Here is a 16581-nt window from a genome sequence, read left to right as displayed (position 1 = left end):
TTAAGGCTGAAACAGATAGTACTTTAAAGAGACAGCCAGGGCATTTTTTCCCTGTGTTATTCTAGAATGATTGCAAAGCGTCAGGAAAAGGGAGAGGCAATCCAGACTTTTAACTCTCCCCTCCACCATGGTCCCAATATGGATTGGGCACAACTTCACCCACATTTTATATTGAAAAACAGTGACCATTGCTTTAATGGATGAGTATTTTTCAATGTGAATATGAAGCTTAATTAAAGCTAACCTGCTGTCCACACTATGATTCCGCTCCAAATCTTTCCTGTCCCCATTACATAGGGCCAAAACAGATGGTCTTAAATGGGCGGCTTGAGGCCGCACCTTTGATTGCTGGATTAGGGCCATGGCAACCACATGCTGTGACCCTGATCAGGCTTTTTTCCAGCTCAAAAAGCAGCGGAAAGTGGCAGAAAGCCACTCCTTTTTGAGTGGGCAAAGAGCCAGCTTTTCCACTTTCACCATGGTTTTCCAGAACCCCTATGGTGTGTGGCATATAAACACTGTGCTGCCGGAGCTTTGCAAAGCTACCCACCTTGTGGTCAGGCAGGCAGCTTCACAGTGGCTTACTGCTGGCTTGGGAGTGTGCATTGTCTAAAAGACACACCCCCAAGCTTCTGAGAAGCCGCTGCAAATGGCCCATCTGTTTTGCCCCATAGTTAGCAAAGTGGAGGGGGGAACTGTAGCTGCTTATTCTGTTTTACCTCTGTTTTGTCCCCCAGTGGATGCATACATTAGGCTAAGAAGGGAGGAGGTAAATAAGTAGATGATTGACATATGGTAGAAAAATATAGACACAAAAATATAATAATAATAATAATACGTTTTATTTATAGACACAAGTTAGGTAAGTGATGCTACTGCTTTGTAATTAACCATTGCGTGTGCTTAAAATTGTTACAAGGAATTATATCTGGAATAGCTCTCCATTATCCAAGTTGATATGTTACCTTCCTAGGTATCCTGAGAATACACTGAAGAGATAGATCAATATACCTATACCAGATATCACCTTTTGCAGATATAATCTTGATCCCTAAAACGCACTTCTTTATGATGGGAATGCTGATGATCACAACACAACTGGAGAAATGTAAAAGCTCAGATAGAATTATAAGGCTTAATCCTATGCAAGAGATTGAGCCTTTCCTTGTGGTGGCCATGACAGCAATACAGTTAGGGTCATATTACCCACAATGTGGCATGAGAGCAAAGTGTTCTAAATGCAGTGTAAAAATGTATCATGGTATAGTTTATGATTTTCATTTGCATTTTTTGTTTTAATTTTTTACTGGAAACAGCCAAATGAATGTTTCTGAGTGTCATACATACATTATGTGTGTGTGCATGTGCATGTGTACCATTCATATTAAATAAGGGAGGTACCTTTTACTTTCCTTCAAAAACTCATTCAGATTATTATTGTTGTGTGCCTTCAACAATAAATCTACTCTTTCAGTGAGAAATCCCTAGCATTTTCATCTATAAACATTCACTAATATTTTTAATGTGTTGTTATTATTATTTTCAATAATATTGGGATTGCTGATTTCCATTCATTTGCACATGTAAAAACATTCTCACCCACACATTCACTTGCTCTGTATCCTCATCTCAACTGAATTCCTGCTGGGATAGGAATCAGTACAGAAGAGTCATTTCACAATCTGTGTGGTTCTATATTAAGAAACCGGTGCATCTTGACACAATGCTCTGCCTTGAATTTCAATCTGACAGCTAAGACAACATATTGGTAGACTAATTCTGCACAACTCTTCCTCCTCAAAGACAATATTCTACAGCAGTCACAGTGAATTGAACAAGGATAATATTAACACCAAAGGGTGACTGCCCTACATACACCCTAACACCTGCTGTTCTCATTTTCTTTTTTTGAATTAACTTATATAATATCCATTTGTCTTCTCAATACCAGTTCAGGGAGATTCAGATCAGATTTCAAACAAATATTTTGTTGTTGTTTAGCCAAATTTGATACGATATTTGAACAATGTTGCTTGTATGTGAATCATTATAAATTCCATGAATGGCTGAACAGCTGGACAGGTTTTTCATTCTACAATCTAGGTTTAAACACGGAGACAATCTGATGCAAACAGACTTACATTTACTACACGGAGTAACCAGGAAACTGAAAGTAGTACTGAATCATTGTGTATTAGGGAGGAGCCATTTTCTCTTCTGTAACAAGGAGCAGGAATGGGGAGGTTCTCTTCAAAAATTTTCTAGAGAAATAACATTTCACCTGAGAAGGATGTGTATGGAATGCTTGTCAATATTTCCAGATAAGACACTTACGATTTCCAAGTACAACCAGGTTTTTTTGTTCATAGAATCAAAATATAAATCCAAGGGAGTACAGAATTTAATTCCATATTAATCATAAAGAAATTTACAGGCTAGTCTTTGAAACTGATGAACAAGTGAAGCCCACTGTACTCTCAGGGCTTATTCCTCGTAAAGGCGCATGGGGATTGCTGCTTGAGTTTACTGTGATAAAAATTGTGTACAGGCACTTTTGTTCCACAGTGGTAGCATAGCAGAAAGTGTTCCACCTTCACTCTCCCCATTTTTTTGAATAGCCAATAGGGGTTGGGGTGAGAAATATTTCCAGAAGAGAACCAAGTTAGTTCTGGGCTAGAAATATCCATTGGCCATAAGTTCTTTTTTGACACCATCTATTCTCTTTTTCTTTCTTCTTTTCTTTATTCCATAGGATGTAGCCATGGCAGTTAAAGTGAAATCATCATAGTATAATTATGTAGTGTGAATGGTCCCAACATCCAAATAACCTCTCTGTATCAGCTCAACGATATTCAGATATTCAGAGCAGATTCCAGGCAACATTTATTGTCAGCTAGCTATATCTAAGATATGATATGACCCACCCTGTCTCCATGCTTGACATTTTTGATTACATGTGCTAAAGCCTAACACTATCTGTGTGGTTCCTCTGACAACCTCCTTTGTCTTGGGAATTCCTGGGGGTTACTTGAAATGTACTGTTCCTGCATGAATCATAATAAGTTGAAAATAACTAGGACAAACCCACTCTGTCCTTTTGATTTTCAACAATGTAGATATATTTTCAGTTGACTCAGTAATAAATCAAATGTACTTAAAGCATGTTGTCTGAATGCAAAGATTCCCTTGGACAATGCATCATTTGCATGGTAGTTAACAGAAAGAAACAGTGAAAGGTAAATCAGTCCCAGATATTTGGGACTTTGGTTCCCAGAATTTCTGAACATTGGCTATGATAGATGGGATCTGAAGTCCAGAAAATCTGGAGAACCAAATGTTGAGTAACGCTGGTCTAACAGAATGTAAATATCAAAGTGACTTTTACATTATATTTACCAGCATGATTGTCAGTGACTGCATTTCCCCCCATTCAGTCTGTAGCTACAAAGTTACCTGTGTATAATGGATATAAACAGGGGGAAATTCCTTTTTGTTCATTTTGCAAGAGACTTTTCCTAATTTTTCTGACTTTGCTCATACACAAATCTGTATAAAATGTGAAAATAGACATCCAAACATTTACACACTTGTGATCCAATTCATGTCACAACAATAAAAATTGTGTAGAATAAATACCTATTAAATATTCATGCTGAAAAAATGGAACCTATAGAATCCAATTTTCACCCAAGTTGTAACAAATGATGAAGTAGAAGCTGGAACTTTGCTGACTTGCACATTCCTAAGAAAGACTTCTGTCTATATTGTTCATCTCCCCAACACATTAACAAGCTGTTCAAATAGCAGACCTTACAAAAGTCAAATCTGGAAGACAAACTACACAAGTAGCCTATAACTAACTATAGCAGTCATGGCTATAGCTAGAATTAAAGGACCCTTCCTTCATCTTCTTGAAAGTGAGTATTGTGTGAGAGCATATTTTTAGACTTTATCTCACTTCATTATTTCACTTTTTTATGTCACAACATTTAGTCCACATATGGTGCTATAACAAATGGGTTAGTATTCAAGCTGACACAGGAAACTTTGGATTCTGCAGCAAGTTATCAGAGATTAAGTCTCAAGGATCAGCTAGCCATAGTATTTGGAAGAAGACCCATCTATATTTAATTGTATCCAACTTCTAAGATGACAATGGTAATACGTGGTATGACAGATGATATAATTAAGATTGTTTGCAGCCTTTCAAGAGAGAATGTTACAAAAAATAGGAGGATCAATAGCTTTTCAGCAGTAAATATTATGCTACTTAACAGAACAGGCTCAAGTGTTCATGTGTATGGGGGGGGGGGGGTTGACTTACATTGAGCTGAAGATCATCTGTCCACTGGCCAATCAAACGGTAGCCTGGGGTGGTGGTATTTGTTGTTTGGTACTGAAAGATGTCATAACGTCCTGGTGCATCACCATTCTTATTAAACATCACTGGAGTTCCAGCACTGCCTGAGGAAGGAAGTGGAGCAGAAGAAAAGAGGAGGAAAGGCCAATACTTTTTAAGATTTGTTTTTTTCACTCGTCGGTGGTTGAAGAGCTACTAGGCTGGAATTACAATTCAGAGAGCAAACCTCTATCATCATCCCATTTTAAATGGGCACCTAACAACAGCCTTCTCCTCTGTCATTTTTTGATTAATTGCCATGACCTCCACCACTGCATGCTGGGTGAAAAAGAAATTAAAAATAGAAGCCTATTAGCAGTCTTGTCTCCATTCTAAGTCGTGCAAAAACATAATATATGGGATAGCACCATTCTACCACATAACAAGATTCTTCAGATATTATCAGTGCTGCAAATGAAACTTCTAAATTATTGTTTTTCTCCACAGAAAACTCTCCATCTGCTTTGAACTCAGACCAGTAAATCTTGACAGGAGACAAATATTCAAAAACAGCTTCCTCTTCCAGAATATTTTCTTACTCCAGAAAGCAATATGCTTAGAAAGCTGTTCTCAGTCAACACTTGTATTTGTCTTCCTTTAGATGGGTGGTGAGTAATGTGTAGTAATGTCAATTATCAATTGCAGGGCCCCTAAATTACCCAGCACCATCCTAGCAAAAAGGGTGAATTGCCATTCGTAGAAGCTTTTAGGAGTGCTGATTCACCTTGTAGGTTATAGTCTTCTACCCCAGCAGTGCTGAATATATATACAGTCAACCCTCCTTATCCATGGAATTTTTATCCACAGATTAAAGCATCCATAGCTTGAAAATATTCAAAAATAAAAGAGTATATATTCCAAATAGCAAACCTTGATTTTCCATTCTATATAAGGAATACCATTTTACTATGCCATTATCTTTAATGGGACTTGAGCATCCATGGAATTTGTTATCCAAGGGGGGTCCTGGAACCAAACCCCAACAGATACCAAGGACCCACTGTATAAAAAAATCCAATTATACAAACTAAATACAGGCTTTCTGACTAATTTTGTGGGTTTGTTCATTTGGTGGCAGTGCGTATAGCTCACAGAGGATCTTGGGGCTGAAAACTGGTCTCTGCACCTTCCAAAGTTATCTACTTCACATTAGACTCTAAGATTCCAGTGTCTCTGCATCAAATGCATGCATATTAAACAATGAAAGGCAAAAATTGGGATAGTTTATTTATTGTTGCATAGACAGAAATACAGAACTATCTGCTTATCCACCCTACTCTATATAGAGCTGTGCCATCCTAATGGGATAGAGTTTCAAATATGGAGGAGTATAGGCACAATATGTAACACTTCCTGTTACTGCTTGTTTAAACTATGCTTATTTTATCTAGAAATTGGTGGCTTGACCCATGTTACCCAAAGATCTTTGTTCTTGTCCTGTAACTGCTACATTTTGTTCAGAAGTCTTTATCCATGGATTTTGTCAAAATGCTTTTGGGATGAAAATATGATCCAAAGTATTAAAGCGGCTTCCAAGGAAGTGAACTTCTTTTCTCTTCCAATAGAGAAGCAATTTTCATTGGAAGCAATTTTGTGATCACCCACATAGCATTCTGGTGAATAAGTGATGAAGAGAATAGCAATGGATGCTTGATGGGGCAATCACACAACTAAGTCACCATGCAGCCTTCTATAACGTACAGTCAGTTCATCTTAGATCATCTTATAACCTTAACCATTGTTTAAAAAGTCATGGATTGTTGGTCCACTGAAGCTCCTTTTATAAAAGATCATTAAGATTTATTTATGTTTTAATATATTTTCCAAACACATTGTTGAGGTCACTTTATGTGTCTATTACCCTGTTTGCAACAGTAGCTTGAAGATTGCAAGGTATGTTTAGTCCTGCTAATCTTCAGGTGTCTAGGTGCATCTACTACCAAATGCCACACCCACTATTATACTGAATTCATGCCTTCAAAATCAGTGTTGCTGAGATAAAATTGGCTAGTGTGAGACATTCCTATGACCCCCTTTCCCTCTGTCTCAAAGCTCTATACCCTTGTGGTGGTAAAATAGAAACAGCACAGTATCATCATCTAGGCCATATGACACCAATCAGTAGATTACAGACAGGGAATAGGCAGCCCCACCAGAAGTTGCTGGTCTGCAGCTCTCATCAGCTCTAGCCAACATAGCCAGTGGCGAGAAATGATGAAAGTTGCCATACCAAAATATGTGGATGGTCAAAAGTTTCATTTCTTTGCACAATGTGATGGCTGAAACATCCTGAACAACAGCTAAACATGGTAGAAATTCTGACATTTACAAGGCATCTGTATCTTAGGCCTGTTACAGACTGCCAAAATAAAGCTGCTTCGGGTCTCTTTGGAGGTATGCTGTTTAAATGATGCATGCATCCTAAGAATCCAGAAGCTGCACCAAAGCTGCACTCCAGTGCTTAGGAATGGAGTGTGGCTTTGGCGCGACCTCCGGACTCTTAGGACCCATGCATCATTTAAATAGCATACCTCCAAAGAGACCCAAAGCAGCTTTATTTTGGCAGTCTGTAACAGGCCTTAGTTTACCAAAAAACCCACAAAGTGAAACAGAGTTCTTTATGATGAATTAGGTATGTTCATTCTCCATAGATAACATCAGATAACGTGTTTTAAAGAACAGTACATATGTTTCATTTGAAGACTTACAAAATTTGAAATATTCTTTATATGGATAGATGACTCTGTTGTTTCTCCCACATCTGGATTTTTAAACCTCTTAACTTCAACCAGGAATGGGATTCATAGTCCCATGGCCACTGATCTTATAAAAACTTAAATGCCCATTGGGCAGACATGGGGGTTGTGAGAAAGAAAGGAGGAAGAAGAGAGGTTTGTGGGAAAATAAGTGGTCTTCCATGATAGATAGTAAGGGAGGAATGTGGCGCATCAGATGAGTGTCACAGGACATGAGCAAATAGCATAAGCACAAATACACCTGGCTGAGCAGGAGCTGCCCAGTCAGACCCCTGTGTGGCTTTATGAGATAGCTCAAAGGCCAATGACTAAGTCCTGAAACACATGGGCCAAATAAAGTGGCTTCTAGCCACTTTAGGGGTGTGGTGTTCAAATGACACATGCCCCCCTCACATGGCTAGAAGTTGCTCCCACACTGCCAGAAGCAATCCAATGCCAACTCAAAAACTGACTCCTGGCCAGCAGCTTGGGACTGCAGGCAGCAGTTCACTTCAGGAGTGGGACAGGCGGTTGCCATAGTACCAGCTCAATCATGGCCAGAGTGCACTTCCACCTTATACCGACCATGTGCTTTGCCTATCTGTGTGTACACTGTTCAACACAACCTACCAGAAGAGATCCAACAGCTGAATACGTTGTCCAAATTTAAAACAGCATTGAAGACTTCTGGTGGTCCTATCCAGATGACGTTAAAATGAATTTAAACTATGACTTTCAAACATAGGCCCTCTCCAGAAGGGCCTTTTAGTAAGTACTGTGTACGTATTAGGGTTGCCCGGGGGCGTCTCTTTCAGAGTACGTTAACAGTATGTACAAAATGGTGGTGCCCATTCTACATGGGTGCCGCCATTAGGACGTCACAACTGTGCCGCCTCCAAACGGGGTGGCGCAGACGTGACGTCCTGGCGCCCTTTCCACAGCGCAAGAAGGAGCTCCGAAACAGAGCTCCTTCCTTCATTTGTGTCACTGGCGTAGCCTTTACACAGCTGCACCAGTGACACAAAAGAGAAAGGGGCTGAGTGGCCCCTTTCTCTTTTCCCTGCCGCTGTTGGGGTGTACTTGGGGCTTGAAGCCCCAAGGACACCCCTTTCCAGGCCGTGAGAAGCAGCCTTTTGACACTTCCCACAGCTTGGAAAAGCAGCAGATCAGGGCCTCAGGGCTGCCATTGTGGCAGCTGAGGCCCTGATTCATTGGGGAAAGGGGCAGTCTGTAACGCGCCATATTTTTTTTTAATATGTGTGTGTCTTGTTTGTTTTAAATCAATGTATGTTTTAACTGATGCTGTGTTCATAACTGATGCATACTTATTGGTCTATTGTTATTTCCTGCCTTAATCAAGAGGCAGGTAAGAAATAAATAAATATCATCATCAAGATTTTGCTCTCATTGTTTTTCCTCCTCTTCTCCAACCAATAGAATTACAAGTGCATTATGACCAAGATAAGAGTAGGAGTAGCAGTCTCAGGCCAAGGTGTGAACATTTGTATACTCAAGAACTGTCCTGGACCCTTCCTCATGTCTTTATTAAACATATAAGTGAATGATATGGAGAGTTGCTTCTGACTGATTGCTGGAAGAATAATTTCCATGGACATCCACAGGTGTGGCCCTTTCCCCCTGTGCTTGCTAGCTATCATCTGAATAACCCTTGTTAGCTATCACCAGAATAACTAGCCCCAATCTACATGTTTCCTGCAACCAAACAAGCCTTTCCCTTTGACAAAGCTAAGCACAGTTAGGGCAGTTAAATAATTTTTCAGGAGCATTAACTAAAACCATGCCTTAGGAATGAATGAATGAGTATTCTCTCACCGTTGAAGTTAACATTGCGGATGTATTTCAGCAGCTTCTTGCCCCCTGCATGTTCCATCTCCGGGCAGACACCAGAGTAATCATTGCAGAGATCCTTGTTCATTTGGTGAAGGGCATGAGCCATGGCATAAACAGCATCAATCACAAACTGAACTCTCCCCTCCTGCTCATAATGGGAGTCTTTTCCAATTCTCTCCTGTCCTACATATTTAAGGAAACAGACAGACACAAACAGACAAGAAGGATGCTGATGAACAGAATGATTCCCCTGATAGAAGTATCGTGTCCATTTCAAGGAGTACTGGAGAGAGAGGGATGGCACAAGAGGAGCATTTTGAAGAGTTTTTGTTGTTCAGCCTGTGAAAATCACTAGAAGGAGCCTATTTCAAGGAATATTGAAGAAATCAATAGAGAATACTATTAAGTAGCATTTTGAAGAGTATTTTTATTTCTGAATAGAGATGGGTGAGAATTCAATTTCTTTTTCAAAGTTTACCAAAATTCATCATATCTGACTGAAAGACAGACAAATTTGTCCATCTCTAGTTCTGAAATACAATGCTCCAAAGTTAATTAGATCCAAAAGCTGGCCCAATTGTCTCAGTTCTGCAACTGACCATGGCTATTTTTTTTTAAAAAAAATCCAAAATAAAACATCTGGGAATTGACTCAGGAGACTTCTACATATCAAACATCTTCTGTACCATTGACGTATTGAAAAGGATATAAAAACTCTTAGTCCCAGTGTAATTGCATTACTCTATGTGAAATTTGCAAGTATGTACCTTATATGCTTCCACTCACAAATGTTAGCCTTTTCTCCAAAATGAAAAGATCCATATAACTACAGGCCTCCAAATTCATAATCTTTCTGTACTTGTCATATAACTGTAGAACAGGCACACACTTTATTCCCATAAGTAGTATAAAACTATTACCAGTTGGAATTGCTACAAAAAGGGAGAAAAAAAACACAGCAACACATGTATCTTCAACGACATGCTCATAATTATAGGCAGGAAAATAATATGAACTATAATAAAAAACCAATACAGGCATTTTCAAGGTACAGACTACTGCTTTTTTAAAGTATTTAGGTTTTCCTCCTCAAGTAACTGTATGATCCTTGGGAGATAATAAGTATCACTTGTCAGTGAAAACCTAATACAGTACATCTGTGTCATACGTGGGCACTTTTTACACGGCTTTCAGCTTACGCTGAAAAGCCACATGACAGAAATAAAATGGCACATGTGCCCGTGGTACACATGCTGCACCGTGCCATGTGTACGAGCCCCATTTTGTCAAATGGTCTCAAGCATATGCGCTATTTGCTTTACGTGGGCTGGGAGCGGAACAGATCCCCTCGTAAAGCAAGGGTGCACTGTATTAAACATGAAAGTTATTATTTAATGGATTATTTCACATGACAATGAAAAATTTCAAACATTTTTTTCCCCGCTGGATGAGAATCAAAATGTTTAAACAATTTCCCCCCATAGCTTTGGACTGTTGGGGAAAATTTGTTTGCACAAAAACACTAATTTCTGCAAAACATATTTTTTTGCACAAAAACGTTAGATTGTGTAAAAATAACAAATACAACTTATTTGCACAGGGTATTGCTTCTTTCAGCAGCAGAAAACATTTCTCAGCAAGGACAACACCATTGTGGATGCTATTTCCATCCTTAATTCCAGTCCGAAACCCATGAAGTCTCTTCAGAAAGTTCTCTTTTTTCTTTCTCTGCTCATTTTTCTCCCCATCTCTGCTCACTACTTCATCAGTGATTAAGAAGAAAGAGCTAAAGTTCTGTCAAGGAAATATTGCAGTTGTGGTCCCAAATCCCAACAGGAATGCTTACTATACTTGCTGAACCAAGCATCTAAACCTGCTTAATAACTGATTTGCGCTGAGATATGAATTCTGACATACTTGATAAGAGCAAGCATGCACTTTTAAAACCCGTTGCCCCACACATTTCCTCCAGTGATGCCTTTCATCTTCCACATTTTATATAATGTTCTATGAGGCAGCCTCCAAAGGTTGTAAGCTTCAAAGCTCTATCTAAATAGGAATTTATGATTAAGTTATCTTCTCGGTAAAATCATTCACACTGGGACTAGCTGTGATTAATTCTTCTCAACTAATCCAATAGGGTGAAAAATGACCTGAACTCTGATAATTTGACAACTATTCCATAATCATTGATTACAGAGTGTATGATATTACAAGGCACTGACTTTACAGTTGTTTCAAAATGGTCTTTTCAGTAAGGGACTCAACAGACGGGTGGCCCCGTGCCGTCTATCTGTGCCCTGAGTCGGTGCTGCACCAGCCGTATGCTGAAGCACTGACACTGTACCAAAAAGAAACTGCCTAGAGCGACTTCTTTTTTGTGGCACAGCAAACAGGAAAGGGCACCGCCATGACGCCACTTCCTGCTATTGATGTCTTGTAGCTGTATGTTGGTGGTGTCATCATGGCATCCTCTATATGGACAGGAGGCATGATGGTGGCATCTGTATGGACTAGGGTTTGGGAGCATACAGTTGTTGCATGCTCCCGAACTCTAGAATAAACACCGGCACACTGCTTCCCATCTGTATGTACTGGGCCTAAGATCCGGGATGTAATTGTTAATGCAGTGGAAAGTACCAACCTACATGTGTCTACTCAGGAGTAGTCACCTTTATTCTGTGGGCTTGACTCCAAGCCTAAGAAACCTATAGATTCAATCTTTGAAACTGAAATGCTTTTTTACAATTCTAAAAGTATTTCACACTTTTAGAATTCACACCAGCACCTTCCACATAAAAAAGTTGGGTTCCATTCAGGGGAAAAAAAAGCTTTTTGAACAAGTGAATTTTTTGTTTAAAAAAAACCCAAAGAAACAAAAAATATTTTGGGGAGGGGGTGGTGGTGAAAAGAAAAAGAGCCAAAAATGTGCAAAAACAAAAATAAAACCAAAGGCTTTCATTGCCAGCATACATGGTTTTTTGTGGGTTTTTCGGGCTATGTGGCCATGTTCTAGAAGAAAGGAAGAAACTCTTCTAGAACACAGCCACATAGCCCGAAAAACCCACAAAAAAACTAAAATGAAACCCTTTTGCAATCTTAGCCAGTGAATAGAAAACTTCTGAATTTTTCATTTTCACATGCAAGAATAAAATAAGAAAAGATTTGCACTCTTACAATGCAATCCTAACACAAAAATAGATATTCTGGAGTGGTTTAAGACGAAGCATATGTCACTTGTGCTGTCTGAAGTGGCTATAGGCAGAATGACCTTCCCTTATGCCAGCATACCCCCTTTGTACCGACTGATCGCAAAGATGATCTAGCTGATACATCAGCCAGCACATGGCCTGAGATCAGCTGGCTGAAAAGCCAAAAGGGGGGTGGAGAACGGGCAGAGCCGGGGAGGTAAGTCCAAATCCAAACCTTGTCCAGGCTCAGAAACACAGCTGCTATGATGGCACAATGTTAGGCCTGGCCCAAATTATTTCTAACACATAAAAACCAATGGAAGCACCTCTAAAATATAAACGTAGGCCTGTTACAGACTGCCAAAATAAAGCTGCTTCGGATCTCTTTGGAGGTATGCTATTTAAATGATGCATGGGTCCTAAGAGTCCGGAGGTCGCACCAAAGCCACACTCCATTCCTAAGCACTGGAGTGCAGCTTTGGTGCAGCTTCCAGATTCTTAGGATGCATGCATCATTTAAGCAGCATACCTCCAAAGAGACCCGAAGCAGCTTTATTTTGGCAGTCTGTAACAGGCCGTAGAGTCACAATCCATCTGCCAGAGACACACCTTTCCTGGAAGGACCACAGTTTGCATTCAGCTTCAGTTGGCCTAATGCTGGCTCAGCCAGCTCTTGGTCCACTTGCTGATTGAGGACTGTACTGTAAATCTACAGCAACTTGTAACAGAAATGTAGAGTCAAATGGAAATATTTTCCAGCTCTTCCTAGAGATTGTGCAGGTTGAATCTAAGATCATTGGCATGTAGCATCTGTAATCTACTGCTGAGTTATTGTGCAGCCTCAAGAAACTGTATTCCTTAGAATTTCAAAAACCTTTCAATAAGGACTATCTCCACAATCTAAAATGTTGTATATCATGAGATTAGAGGGGAAATTTCCTTTGCGTCTGGTGATACATTGAAAACCACGTAGGTGGGAAACAAATACCCTTTACTATGCAGACAGATGCACCAGGATTCTTCAAAAATCTATAACAAACCAGACATAGCTATATCTTTGAATTCTACCAGTTAGATCTAATACACAAAGGGAAGTTTGTAGCATAAGCTTTTGTAGAATCAGATTACTACGTTGAATATATGGAGTGAAGCATCTGTGGACAAATTTTTATACCCCTGGTCTCTGCGTGTGAGAGAGAGCAGTAATAGTAAAACTCAGTGTATTCATAAACTAGCAACAGTACCAAGCTAAAGCCAAAATACAGATAGCTGTCATCAACCAAGAAAGAGAAGACAAAAATACAGTACAGATAACTGGAATTTTCATTATTTCTTTCTGCAGACATACTTGCATGTATTTTAAAATACATACATTATGCATTCATATACACACATATGATGTACATACTTGGAGACCTGACTGACCAAAGCTTGTGATAGTCTGAAAGCAAAAAGATCTCAAATAAACATTTTTATCTCTTAGTTCTCCAAAACCCACCTCAAACCAGTTTCAAGCCTCAAACTGAAAGTCTTTCTGCTCTTACTCATCAGTTGATTTCTTACTTCTATGGATCTCTTTTACTCCTGAGGAATCTTATGTCTGCCACCTAGGGGCTTAATTACTCAGTGGTCCATGGTGAATCAATGCGATAACACAGGCTACAGGCAGGTTTTAATTCGTTAATGTTAATAAAACAATTTTTAAAATAAAATATTCCTAAGAGGCAAACCCTTGAGGCTTCTTTGCATACACACCAAATCTGAGGGATTTATACTTCATGGTTCTCAAACTACAGTGGAGACATCCACACTTTTCAAATTAAAGATTATTGTAATTGAAACAGCCAATGGGAAATTAAGTAGACAGTCCACAGGTGAATTAGGCTTTTGGCCCTTTATTGTCTGGAGAGGGTGATACAAGGGTCAGGGAAAACCAGTACATTTGGCCCATGCAGACATGCCCTAAGCCTGAGTAAATGTAATGGCAACAATGCACATACATCCCCTGCTTATCCTTGCTGTGGCAAAAACCTGTGCATCTTAAAGATTAACTCATTTAATATAAATTAAAAGCAAAGGCAAATTCCTCACTGAAGAAATCTTGCTGAGAGAACTCTGTGTTAGGTTTTCCTTAAGGTTGCCATAAAGCAGAAATGATGTGAAGTCACACAACAACAAATAGTCCATTGCAGCAGTTGTAGAGTTATAGACTGTTAGAATTCTGGGGACTGAATCAACTTTTTGTACTCTGTCCAGTGTCATGGACATTGGTTGTGTAACAAGAAGAAGAGCCATTTTCAAGGGAGCTACCTATGAACCAGCAAGTTCCACTCTTTAGTAGAATATTCCCTAGTTGCTGTCTTTCCTCTAGTAAAGATAATGACATCCCATTAAAGACAAGGATTCTATTTTAAAGTAAAGTAAAAGCTACCACTAAAATATTTTACTTTAAAATAGAATCCTTGTCCTGTGACACATCTCCTAAATGTTTGATGCCACTTAACATTCATGTCCTGTGGTCTGGCCAAATGGAACCAAAAAGTGCTTTGGCATTACAGCTAGCATGAGTCAGCTCTTGAAAGATAAATGTACTTGATGCAAAACCTGGGATATGGTTCAGAATGGCTGAGTGTGCTTTTTGTCATCCTGTATGAGGACATTCATGCCTTTTTCTGGGACACAGTGACTTGATTTCTCTTCCTGATCATTTTCTCAGAGCCCTAAATCAAAGCTTTTGTTGTTTCTCCTTCTCCAACTGAGTCCCACCCTATTCTTAAGAAAGAAAATTACTTCTAGAAATGTACACAGTGTGGTTTGAGAAAGGGGCAAGTAAGAACATCATTGATTGATGATACTAGTAATATTGGCTTGAAGGCTAATAGATGTCTGACTATACTCAAATTGCCTCCTTGCCAAAACAGCCCGAATCTCTTGCAAACAAGTCAAACAGGCAATATCAGATAAGCTCTGCAGAAGTGCACAGTCTGTTGGGGCAGCATTCACATCTTTCTTGTTTCTCGTCGCAAAACGCTGTTTCTATTCTTTTAGCTACAGGATGCAAACTCCAGGAAAAGAGATTCCACCTCAACATTAGGAAGAACTTCCTGACAGGGCTGTTGGACAGTGGAACACACTCCCTCGGAATGTAGTGGCGTCTCCTTCTTTGGAAGTCTTTAAGCAGAGGCTGGATGGCCATCTGTTGAGGATGCTTTGATTGAAAGTTCCTGCATGCTAGGGGGTTGGACTGGATGGCCCTTGCGGTCTCTTCCAACTCTATGATTCTATGATTCTAGCTGTTGCATCAAATTCTTATGATAGAGGACAAGTTAAAATTGGTAACATACTTCATATAGCATATTAGTAATCCTTCACTGGACCAGTCTTTCCAAGGATTGTAACACCAAACTGGAAATAATTTTATTCTGTCTCGCAAAAATTAGGAACATGCTGTTGCTGGTGTGGAATTCTGCAGCAGGCCTAACCAACAAGGAGGTGACATGCAGCAATGTCTGAAGGGCTATTTGTTCCCAGGGGTATCACTAGGGGTTGGAAGGCCACACCACATCACACCTGGGGAAGGGTGATACCACTGGTCTCCAAACATCTGCCTTTGGACAGAAATGGGCTATGGTGTTTGCCTATGTCCCTTTAAAATACTGAAGAGATGGTGTGACTGACTCAAGGCACAGTGTGAGGGGATAACAGAGGCCCTAGAGGGTTTTTTTTATTTTTTATCTATATCTACATCTATATATACATACATACATATGTACATTTTTTATTCTTCTACATTTTTCTTTAAAAACCAAATTTTCAATTTAACCACATGAAACTATGACACATTTAAACACATTTAGCCTGTGTATATGATATTGTAATACAAAGGAATAATTTTAATGTTGCTAATTGTTTATGTCACAACAATTGGCTATAGAATAAAACCAAAACCCATCCAATTTATCATCCTTTTTCCCAGAACACTTTATCTCCAGCAAGTGACTGAACATTTTTGGTCAAAATCCTACTGTTACTCCCAGTTAGAGCTGTTACTGTTGTGTGCCTTCAAATCATTTCTGATTTATGGCAAACCTAAGGTGAACCTATGATGAGGTTTTCTTGGCAAGATTTTTTCAGAAGGGGTTTATCTTTTCCTTCCTCTGAGGTTGAAAGAGTGTAACTTGCCCAAGGTCACTTAGTAGATTTCCATGGCTGAGGAGGGATTTGAACCCTGGTCTCCAAGGCTGTAGTGCATTGCTTAAATCACTACATCTGGCCCTATCACGGTCAGAGTAAGGCCATTTAATCAACTGGATCTACCTACTAATCATTCAGGAGTTGATGCAATAAGTCTATTCTAGTTTTCACTAGCCAACAGGAATCTGGCTCTTGTTCAAGCCATATCATC

At 39.5% G+C, this 16581-nt stretch overlaps 1 protein-coding gene across 3 annotated transcripts in view; it reads right to left on the bottom strand.

The window, feature by feature from the left end:
• The window catches only part of GRM7 (glutamate metabotropic receptor 7), a 576789-nt gene that overhangs the window by 189566 nt on the left and 370642 nt on the right, over window positions 1–16581 (bottom strand). For all 3 annotated transcript variants that reach the window (XM_089520203.1, XM_089520213.1, XM_089520222.1), the window contains exons 6-7: window positions 8968–9168; window positions 4325–4464 (exon numbers count right to left, since the gene is read on the bottom strand). In XM_089520203.1, the coding sequence (XP_089376329.1) occupies window positions 4325–4464; window positions 8968–9168 (341 nt within the window). The remainder of the gene's footprint in view (window positions 1–4324; window positions 4465–8967; window positions 9169–16581) is intronic.

The sequence above is a fragment of the Sceloporus occidentalis genome, unplaced genomic scaffold (assembly GCF_023333645.1).
Source record: "Sceloporus occidentalis isolate IW3139 unplaced genomic scaffold, rSceOcc1.0.p SCAF_1, whole genome shotgun sequence".
In the NCBI taxonomy this organism is placed as follows: domain Eukaryota; kingdom Metazoa; phylum Chordata; class Lepidosauria; order Squamata; family Phrynosomatidae; genus Sceloporus; species Sceloporus occidentalis.
The sequence above is the reverse complement of the archived record's forward strand: the minus strand, read 5'-3'. Positions and strand labels throughout refer to the sequence as shown.